Source organism: Mizuhopecten yessoensis, unplaced genomic scaffold (assembly GCF_002113885.1).
Source record: "Mizuhopecten yessoensis strain PY_sf001 unplaced genomic scaffold, ASM211388v2 scaffold8745, whole genome shotgun sequence".
In the NCBI taxonomy this organism is placed as follows: Eukaryota; Metazoa; Mollusca; class Bivalvia; order Pectinida; family Pectinidae; genus Mizuhopecten; species Mizuhopecten yessoensis.
In genome coordinates, this window is record NW_018407700.1 from 2,813,910 (window position 1) to 2,825,594 (window position 11,685).

The following is an 11,685-nucleotide window of genomic DNA, read 5'->3' on the forward strand; positions in this document are numbered from 1 at the left end:
GCCGAAGGCGTTGCATTGACAATAGTGTCCTCAATAAAATGATGCTGTAATTTTATTAGTACAATTTAGATTGAAAAGAAACCTTTAAAGATTAAATTTAAAGAGAAAATTGGAATACTTCCAAAAAGTCCTTATTTAAGACATAAGTACCAGAAGCGAGTGCATTAGTTGGAATTGATCACAATGATGGTGATTTACTGAGTAAAATATACGACGACAGCCAAAGGTATGATGTTTTTAATGTGTGTAATATTTTATACTCCCAGTGATATGTTCCCTTATTTCGTACACCAACATCTTGTAAACTACGATTGACCACAAACCGTGAAATTGGTTGTAAAAGAGTTCCCCAGTGTCACTGAATGAAATCACTTAGAAAAAAAATGATTCTGTTTGTTACTTGCACATATGGTTATTGATATCCTTTATCTTACTCACGCACAGTCCATAAGACACTCGTTGTTGTACGTCCTTCCGTCCGTCCCGCAGACTGGTTTGAGAATACGGGAACACAAACATTGAGGTGGCTCGGTCGGACATGTGCCATCGGAGAGAAGCTCTACGCCGCTGTAAGAAAACAATAACATTTTTTTCCAACATGTGATGAAATTTATTTGTAAAAATCAGATGTTTTGCAAAAGTATATAACTGTCATAATAATGCGATGGAATATATCATCAGGATGAAAGTTTGACAGAAAAAACAAGTACTTATTGTAATGGGGGACCATTACAGATGTCCCCTAAACTGCCCCCATAGTCGCAAATATGCATCAGAAAATGATCGCATTGCCATAGTACACCTACAATGTGCATACTAAATTTGAGTGAAATTGAGCAATTTCTAAATTGCAACCAATTAGAAGGCTCTGTGTGGTTGCTTTTGAAACGAAACGTATGCGATCGAATTTGCAGTTCCTAATACCCCTATATAACAATTTTCATCGAATTGAACAATATCTAAATTGAGACCAATTGTATTATTTGGAATGTATCACAAGGATTGTGAATTATTGAGTAAATGACGACAGTCGAATGATGATGTCTTAAATGTGTGCAACATTTTCAAACTCAATCTTTTACGCAACCACATTGCTTCATTATTTCTAGTTGACCAAAAACAAATAAAAAGGAATAACACAAACGGTTGTTTAAAACAGGTTGATATTCAGAACAGAACTTTAATCGAAAGTATTGATTTACGAGACGGGTAGCTAAAGTGTGTTGTCATCAATGTCCCTGGAACATCGAAACACTAATCTTTAACTCAAACACAACCAAATTAACATACGCCAATCTCATATGAACTTTAGACAGAATCTTTACTCGTGTCAAAATTGGGGATTATTCATTACCGTAAAGTATTGATGTTATTTGACACTTACGCACAATCCAGATTACATTTGTTGTCGTACGTTGTGCCGTCCTTACCACACACAGGGACATATTCCAAAGTACAGATGCACGGTTTTGGACATTCACCGTCTGAGGCTTTTTCCACGTTTCTTTGAATTGAAAACATGAGCGACTTTAATAATGTTAGCAAAATTTAGCGTTTGATATATTCTCCTGATTTGTAATATTTTAAATCAACACTGCCGTTTTTGGTTTATGTTAATGCTTTTACGATTTAAGGGGGAAACCCGAACTGCTATTTTCATAATAAGCGATACCGGAATGTTATCGATGCATTTTAGATTTTAAGTAAAAGTTAATGCTTAAAATTTGTAATTGATGAAATGAGCGTCTGGAGAGTAAAAAACTAAAATGATTTATATGAAAGAGAAAAATGGAGTTCTAACACACTTTTCATATTGAAAACATCATTTGCTGTAACGAGTGTATTATTTGGAATGTAGCACAGGATGGCGAATAACTGAGTAAAATAAATGACAAAAGCCGAATATTTCAAATCCGAGTGATATACTAGTATTCCGCTATTACATAACCTTAAATTTTTATTAACTGCACTTGACCCCATCAAAACAATTAAAACAAATTCGTGTCGTTTAAAATGCGTGGTTTTCAGAACAAAATATAAACCCAAAGTATTATTTGTAGACGAGAAACTAAATAATGTTGTCTTGAATTTCGCTTGAACACCGAAACACTAATTTATAACTCAAATTGACCAACAATGGTAAACTTAATATAGCCTGATGGAATATATCGCAGGGAGAAGAGAATGACAGATATGATAATAATATTTCCTGATCCGTGTGATGTACATACATGTACAACAGTTCGGAAAACTGATACTGTGGAATGAAGGATTTCCCTGAAAACAAAGAAACATTTAATTGGTGTTCCTGGCGGTCAACGATAGTAACCTAAAACATCCCAGTTGTTACAGTACATCTCAAAATGACCATTTATTGTTTCATAAAAAGGTTATTCAAGTTTGTGCGAGTAATGATGACATCTGAAACTTCCATTATTATTATAACATTTGTTGTCTGGGTTATACCGCCCCTACCACACACAGGCACATACATTTTTCCAATGTACACGCACATTAATGCATTATTCTGAGATGATACTTTGATTTGTTGTGATTTTCTCGCACCAGACGGATACAAATATCAATCAAATCATTCTCATGCTGCTCAATTTCCACCCAGAATATTGCATTCTAGAATAGAATAACAATGGTAATGACCTCAGAAATTGTGAGGTTTACGACAAAACACTCTTTAGTATAACAGCGTATGCAAAGTTTGAATGGGAATACGTTTCGTTCCGCCTGTGTGAGTTCAAACCCCTTTTTTATGAAATTATTTCAACGCCATTTGTACGCAGAAGTTCCTATAAGAAACGTGTGTGTATAAAAATGCGCGCGCGGTTATTGCTCTCATTTACATTTATTACATGAATATTTACCTACAAAAAGCCAATACAAACCTGATATGCTCAAATGCCTTTTCATATCTCCTAGATATATGTTAAGGTATTGTCAAAAAGAACCAATATTGATACATATAATTTGTGACTCCTGGTAACAAAAAAAAATAATTCCCGAGATTAACATGTAACAAACCTTACTTTGTGTCGATATAACGATTATTTTCTGTCTATAAGAGTGTTGATGACATCGAAATCTTACGCACAGTCCATATAACATATCTTGCTGTGCATAATGCCGTCCTCATACACCCACACAGGGACATATGTATTTGATAGCAGAAGCACCAGCTCTCCGATTTATGAATTGGTTACATTTCTTTGAATTGAATATATACTATTTTCCATATGTTTGATAATTTTAAATCATCCTAGATGTTCAGTTACAACAACTAGTTGTATTGTTGTTTTGTGGTCTTAATATCCTTATTTTGACATCGAACCCGATACAATCGGATAAGTGTGTCCCTTTAAATGTTTAGCGGTTGAATTGTGAGTTTTATCACATTATAAATCTTTCTGTTTTTGCTCTGTTGAAATATTTTAATCAAACCATGAGAAGGTACTAAGTAAGTGTATAACATTCTCTCTAGTACTCACGCACACGCCAGCAGACATTTGTTGTCATACGAGTTTCCGTCAGTGCCACAGACTGGTGACAGGTTACGAGGACATCTACAGACAGGCGGTCTGGCTCCACAAATTCCATCTCGTATTTTTAACATACCGCTATGAAATCAAAATAAACGGATTTAATTCAGTGATTCATATCTCTTTTGATAGACATATTCTGTCTCAAATATCCATCCCATTGCTATTTAACTGAATTTAGCGATTTAAACCATAAAAAAAACCTAATTCAAACTAAAGATCACCTCGGTCCCAGGTGGAAAACTCATTCATACTTAGTAAAACCGTAAGTGCGATTTCCACCTGGGACCGAGGATGATAAAAGTGGTATGCTTTCTTGATAATATGCTATATTATTCTTATGTATTTCAGAATCTAGTTTAGTGTTCTAGAGTAAGAAGCTATGTGTTAAATGATTAAAGGGACTTAATGGTAAAAATCACTGTTTAAAAAAATGATTAATGGACATATTTTTAAAAGGTACATGAGAACGCATTTTAACAATCTTGCTAAATCATTAGTTTAACCTTTCAACTTTAAAACGGTTAACACTAGCACATTTTATATGTATAATTAAGCATACAGGGAATATCCTAAATTTTAGAACTAAGTTTATAGTTTAGTTTAAACTTTCTTTTATTCAAGTATTTCAAGTATATACATATATATGCAATATATATATATATAACATTTTTTAACAAAACACAAAATAGGAAATAGAAACAAGTGTCTTAGACACTTATGTAAATCTATCACCTTATGTAAATCTATCACCTTTTGTAAATCTATCACCTTAGATCTAGATCATCTAGAACTAAGTTTGTTGCAGTACATGTGTAAGATTGTTTAGTTGAGAAGGTGTGTTTTACATTGGGAAAGGATGCTACATATACATTGCAAAGCAGAGCATGGGAATAGTCACTCACGCTCTCCTCAGAGTGCAGATGTCACGGTAAGTCCTGCCATCCATCCCACAAACGGGAGTCGACCCTATGCTGCACCATGGTCTGTAGCTCGGCCTTACCCTACAGGAACCACGGTGCACTACCTGGGTACCACTGCAAAAGTGTATGACAAATTCGTAGAATCATAATGGAGAAAAAAACCATTTCATTTGCAGACAGTGTATCGCGTTTATGCTGAAGAAATAATACTTTGTAAACATTCAAATTAAGCGAGTACTTATGACTAAAATTTTGCGAGTATATATATTTATAACATATCTTTGCAAGTACTTCTCATTTAACGAGAATTATTCATACTCATCTTTTTGAGTACTGACAATGTAAAATTTCGCAAGTAGTTACAGCTCAGTTTTCGTGGAAAAAAACTTTGTTTGCTATGAAGATCGAACCAGTTTATTTGGATTAAACTGAGAAGATGTACAATAACGTTATAGTTATAACAGTTAAGTTAACAGTATTAAGGTTAAAGTGTGAATATGCTAGAAGGTGACAATATATCATTTATCATAACTGATACAGTGAAAACAGACTGTCATTTTGTTTTTGATTACATTAAAACAACATCTCATTAAAGATATACCCACGCGCAGCGTGCTTGGCAAACATTCCTGTATGTTCTTCCGTCAGTACCGCATGCTAAACGTAACTCGTTCGGGCAGTTACACGTGGGCCTGCCGAACGCTAAAATCGTTTGGAACAGGAAGGTGTAACGAACAAAAGTAGCTAATTAATAAAAGGTATATTGGTCTCTATTCAAACAAAGTCAGCACATTAGTACTAAATGTGTTGCATCCTTTATGAGTTGTTTTGTTTATGAAATTCAGTGAAATTCAAAATTCTTTACATTACATATGAAATAATCAAAGCAGTAAAATTGATGAGAACAAATCTAATTGAATTCTATCACATGATGATTACGTTTTATAATTATTCATTACAAAGACACAAATATGTAGATATATATATATATATATATAAATCAGTGCATAATAGTTGTTATATTTTCTCTCTAGAAGAGATTTCATTCGAAACGATCAATACTTGTGGAGTAGGATTTGGTAATTTGAAACACTGTCAAGTGCCGAAATCAATCCTCAGCAATTTTAAACATTGATGTAAAGCTTCCTTTAGATCTATATTATATATATTGATACAATAAAATATGTCTTACCCGCTACTGTCAGCCAACCAATTAGCAAGAACAGCGTTAAACAAGCCATGACGATAGCTCCGACGTCTCTGCGTGTCCTGATGAACTGGGAGGACTTTATACTACAGTCGATCCTAAAATGTTAATCGTTTGGTCTAGTGACGTATTCGATTTACAAGGATTCGTTACTTTTATTGCAAAATGGCTTTCAAAAACGAGAATTTATGATTCAAAATGTATAAAAAAAGTCTTAAAATCAAGGAAGATATAAAATCATTTGACGCGATGAATAACAACGAAGCATATAAAGTAATGAACTTCTTTGTGGTCTCTCAAGATTATTTTTATTACTTTGAAATTCGTTTGAAGTTGGCGGCAGGGGTTTTTCGGCGGCTTAGAAACTAAAAGTTTTATAACATAACTTTACCGATATGTTTACCGAGCGAGTTGATTCTGTCCACGTGGCATCTCTACCCGGTACGACTTCTGAGTATTTATGGGTAGTATTCGCAAATGTATTTTATTAACGAGCAAAAGTTTTAATCATAAACTAATTTTTAAAAATGAAATTGCTACTGGTTAACAACTGAGTTGTGTGTAAACGTATGCAGTCGGACCTGGTTCTCCGGAAAGACTCACATTCCGGTCAAGGCTGAAATTTCTAAGTCAGTAGTTCCAACAATGTTCACGCGGTTTTAGCGTTAAAGATCCAAACTAGCTATATAAGGGAACAAAGTGTCTCAAATGATATTGTAGCGTCTTGTTGACTTCGAGGATTAAAGGGCTGCGGTGGCCATGTGGTTATAGCTTCCACTAGCCCTCCACCATTGGGTCGCGGATTCGAGGCCTACGTGGGGCAGTCGTAGGTCGGTGGTTTTTCTCCGGGAACTCCGGCTTCCCTCCACCACCAAAACCGGGCACGTCCTTAATGACCACAGCTGTTAATAGACGTTAATCACAAACAAACAAAAAAAACCCTGAAGGATTTAATGTCTCAATGGCTTTTTGTATTCAGTTTAGTTTATACCTAAAGGATTCGGCTTGTCTCGTTGGCTTTGTGTATTCAGCTTAGTTTATATTTAATGGATGATTTAGCTATGTCTCATTGCCTTTGTGTATTCAGTTTAGTTTATACCTAAAGGATTTGGTTTTGTCTCATTGCCTTTGTGTATTGAGCTGCGTCTCATTGGCTTTGTGGATTTGGTTTTGTCTCATTGGCTTTGTGTATTCAGTTTAGTTTATACCTAAAGGATTTGGCTTTGTCTCATTGCCTTTGTGTATTGAGCTGCGTCTCATTGGCTTTGTGGATTTGGTTTTGTCTCATTGCCTTTGTGTATTCAGTTAAGTTTATACCTGAAGGATTGAGCTGCGTCTCATTGGCTTTGTGTATTGAGCTGCGTCTCATTGGCTTTGTGTATTCAGTTTAGCTTATACCTAAAGGATTTGGCTTTGTCTCGTTGGCTTTGTGTATTTAGCTTCCTCTCAATGGCTTTGTGAATTTAGCTTTGTCTCAATGGCTTTGTGAATTTAGCTTCGTCTCGTTGGCTTTGTGTATTTAGCTTTCTCTCAATGGCTTTGTGTATTTAGCTTCGTCTCGTTGACTTTGTGTATTTAGCTTTGTCTCAATGGCTTTGTGAATTTAGCTTTGTCTCAATGGCTTTGTGTATTTAGCTTTGTCTCAATGGCTTTGTGTATTCAGTTTAGTTTATACCTAAAGGATTTGGCTTTGTCTCGTTGGCTTTGTGTATTTAGCTTTCTCTCAATGGCTTTGCGTATTTAGCTTTGTCTCAATGGCTTTGTGTATTTAGCTTTGTCTCGTTGGCTTTGTGTATTTAGCTTTGTCTCAATGGCCCTGATTATTCAGGTTAGTTTATATTTAATAGATGATTTAGCTATATTTCATTGGCTTTATGTATTCAGTTTATATTTGTTTGAGGGATTTAGTTTTGTCTTATTGGTTTTTTATATTCAGTTTCGTTTATACCTTACTTAATACTTGGTATTGGCTTTGTGTAAACAGTTTATATTCAGTTTAATGTATAACGTATTAAGGATTTGGCTATGTAATACCTGGTGCTGACTATTATTGATTAGTTGTAGTACAAATTCTAAGTAAGTATCCTGTTGATGACCTTCCTAATTCGACCTTTGACGCATTCATCCTTTAAACTGTTGACACTGTAAAACATTGTCTCGTTTTCTACTTGTCTACTAAGGACACATTTAACGATGGATTTTAACGCCCTTTATCACCATAGAGTGATAAAGACGTTTCTACTAAATTTTTATTATTTACGGAAAAAAGAGCCAAACAAATGAAATCTTATTAACAACCATCGATATATTTCTTTGGGAGATAAGTTATTTCCTGACCGATAAAGACATTAAAAGACCATTTTGAGGTGAAATGGTCGACCAACTCGTAAATCTGTTTCCACCCTCATTTGAAAGGTATTTAAACTTGTAACCGGCGCATATAAAGTTAAATTAACATCTTTGTGTTTCTAGACTAAAGTCATGTTATACAAAGTTCACCAAGAACGTTCTCTTACATGGCTACAGATGATACACAGCAGTTCGAAAGTATAAAACAATAGTGAAACAATAACCAAAATCTGAATAATGCATTCTCAGATGCATGATATGTAATGTACTTGCTGCTGACAATTTATTATATATAAAGAATAATGCTCTCGAAAAGACAACTGGGAGAACCGTGAAAATTTCATAAACAAAAGGAAAATCAACATGAGCCCTCCCCCCCCCCCCCCCCCCCCACCCAAATAATTCACAAGACACAGTCAACATATATTAACCGATAGCACGACAGTTAGAGGACATCGTTCTATGTATAAATCATGTGTTTGCAGTTTGTGGAACCGAAAACGCGATTGGAAGTTGTATAACAGAGATTATGCCACATGACACCGCAATAAAATCCCTGACTTTTATCTCACGTTTTCCCCTGTAACTCATATTAAAATTTGAAAGTCTTTGCAGTATACATTTTGTTTGACAGGGACCAGTTCATTATACTTTCTATATAATCATATTTTGTATCGTTTATAAAATCGAACCACTCTGACTCTGCTGTGTTATGTGTTTAGACATCAGTGATCACTTAAACATTACAATCAAAACACTTTCTCTCTGTAAATAATACTATCACAAATATTTCATAAAGAACACATTAATGTAATAACGCCAGTGCAGACAAAGGAATTTGTCAAATTTTCAGGTCAATGCGACCTCATTTCAAGACGAAAACATTAATAATTGCATATCACAACATATAAACAGGAGGCACAATGGGTCTGCATCGCTCACCTGGTACACATCTCAAACTTGTAATCTTAAAATAGATTTAAAATAAAGCTATAGGCAAAATATCAGTATTCAGGATTAAAAGGGATTTACCAGAACCTGTTAAAAGATTTAAAAACATTTCACCATGTGACCTTGAAAGTCAAACAAGGTCATTATGTTGAACAAATTGTATAGCCCTTAATCTCAGGATGCAACTTGATAATATCACCACCCTATCCTTGTTTATTGAAATTAGATCATTTACATGTTTAAACAAATTTGACCCCTACGACCTTGAATATGGATGATGGTCATTTATTTGAACAAATTTGGTAGCTCTTCATCCCAGCATGCTACTGGCCAAATATTATATCCTAGGCATTTTGGTTATTCAGAAGAAGTTGTTGCATAAAGTTTTTAACGCATTTGACCCCTGTGACCTTGAATATGGGCGAAGGTCATTCATTTGGACAAACTTGATAGTCCTTCATCTCAGCATGCTACTTGCCATATTCCAAAGAGGTTGTTTAAAGGATTTTACATATTTGACCCCTGCAACTTTGAATATGGGTGAAGGTAATTTATTTAAACAAACTTGGTAGCCCTTCACCCCAGCATGCTACTAGCCAAATATTATCTCCCTGTGCATTTTGGTTATTTAGAAGAAGTTGTTGAAAGTTTTTAACGTATTTGACCCCTGTGACCTTGAATATGGGCGAACGTCATTCATTTGGACAAACTTGGTAGCCCTTCATCTCAGCATGCTACTTACCAAATAGCATCACCCTGGGCATTTTGGTTATTCCAAAGAGATTGTTTAAAAGTTTTAACATATTTGACCCCTGCAACTTTGAATATGGGTGAAGGTAATTTATTTAAACAAACTTTGTAGCCCTTCACCCCAGCATGCTACTAGCCAAATATTACATCCCTGTGCATTTTGGTTATTGAGAAGAAGTTGTTTAAAGTTTTTGACCCCTGTGACCTTGAATATGGGTGAAGGTCATTCATTTGGACAAACTTGGTAGCCCTTCTCCCCGGCATGCTACTAGCCAAAAATTATCCCCCTGGGCATTTTGGTTATTCCAAAGAGATTGTTTAAAGGTTTTAACATATTTGACCCCTGTGACCTTGAATATGGGTGAAGGTCATTCATTTGGACAAACTTGGTAGCCCTTCAGCTCAGCATGCTACTGGCCAAATAGCATCACCCTGGGCATTTTGGTTATTCCAAAGAGATTGTTTAAAGATTTTAACATATTTGACCCCGGCAACTTTGAATATGGGTGAAGGTCATTCATTTGGACAAACTTGGTAGCCCTTCACCCCGGCATGCTACTAGCCAAATATTATCTCCCTGGGCATTTTGGTTTTTTAGAAGATGTTGTTTGAAGTTTTTTAAAAACGTATCCAATGAACAATTGTTTGTTCGGATTCGCAGCTTATATTGGATTATGCTGTCTTCATTACTTATGAGACCTATACACCATAGGACTAACGTAAGGAGGGTGAAATGAAATTCAAAGTCGACACAGATAAGCTTAGATGAGTCAAGGGATATACCAAAACAAACAGTGAAAATCATAAAAAGAACTTGTACTGTAATAGAAATATCATAAACTTAAAAATATATTTGTACTCTGGGGAGTATTCCGGAAAAGTTTCCTAAACATTACAAAACTTTAACATATAAACCTGACATAATACAACAGAAAAATCCTTGTACTCTGGAAAATATATCAACCTTACAAACTATAAAAGTGAAGAGATTTCACTCCGACAAATATCATAAACTTACAAACCGAAACAGTTAAACCTTTCTACTCTGGAAAGATATAATAAACCTTTCAATTACAAGGAGCAAAACTCTGTAATCTGAAAAATATCATAAACCTTATTAACCACAACAGGTAAAAACCTTGTATCCCCAAAATTACACTAATCCTAACAAACTACTACGGCCGAAGCCCTTGTATGCAGGATACAAAACATTAACCTTACAAAAACAAGACATTCGAACTCAAAATAGATAAAGAAAAGGGCAAAATATGAAGGAATGAAAGATGAACATGGAGAAAGAAAAATTATACCAGGTGATCCGGAAGGGTGAGTGTCTTCTGCTTCATCGTCGACACCGGCCATGTTAGTCTCAGTCAAATCCAAGTCAAGTTACTTTCTCGCATCGAAAACTCAGGAAGTGACAACAAAAATACAAGAACTGATTATAAAATGTCTTAATAACTTCAATTTGGTCAACAAATTTTGCCAATTGTTGGATAAGCTACTTCAAATTCCTAAACATGCGTTTAAACTCAAATCTACCATAGGCATCTTGGTTATTTATTCGACCACTTTGAAAGTGGTGGCCCACTGTCCAATGTCATTGAAATAAAAAACAAGAGGCCCATGGGCCTTAACGGTCACCTGATATATTTATACAGAGAGTTGATATTGTTTTTAACATGAACAGAAATATTATTCAAAGTGACAAAAAACAATAAAACCACCTTACTCAATATCTAGCATACAGATTTCAGACTAAAAAGGATTTGAAACTAGCACCTCTGATTCTTAACAAGGAAAATGAAGAAATTTTAGCACACTGACTCCTTTGAGCCCCACCCTACAGCCCTTGGGGGTAGGGCTGGCTCAAAATTTTCAAAGTATCAAACTGTCAATTCAAGGTTATAATTCCAATCAAGTTATTAACATGTAATATTCAAAGTATCATTTG

General features: G+C 35.0%; 1 protein-coding gene across 3 annotated transcripts in view; it reads right to left on the reverse strand.

The window, feature by feature from the left end:
• Nucleotides 1-5,771, reverse strand: part of LOC110456397 (serine protease inhibitor dipetalogastin-like) — a 12,368-nt gene extending 6,597 nt beyond the window's left edge. Inside the window, exons 1-6 of one of the 3 annotated variants that reach the window (XM_021507115.1) lie at nucleotides 5,667-5,771; nucleotides 5,080-5,176; nucleotides 4,457-4,588; nucleotides 3,501-3,629; nucleotides 1,385-1,504; nucleotides 439-567 (exon numbers count right to left, since the gene is read on the reverse strand). In XM_021507115.1, coding sequence (XP_021362790.1) covers nucleotides 439-567; nucleotides 1,385-1,504; nucleotides 3,501-3,629; nucleotides 4,457-4,588; nucleotides 5,080-5,176; nucleotides 5,667-5,715 — 656 coding nt within the window. In that variant the 5' untranslated portion in view covers nucleotides 5,716-5,771. The remainder of the gene's footprint in view (nucleotides 1-438; nucleotides 568-1,384; nucleotides 1,505-3,500; nucleotides 3,630-4,456; nucleotides 4,589-5,079; nucleotides 5,177-5,666) is intronic. The other 2 variants (XM_021507116.1, XM_021507117.1) reach the window with 2 other exon arrangements.
• Between the last annotated feature and the right edge of the window lie 5,914 nt (nucleotides 5,772-11,685).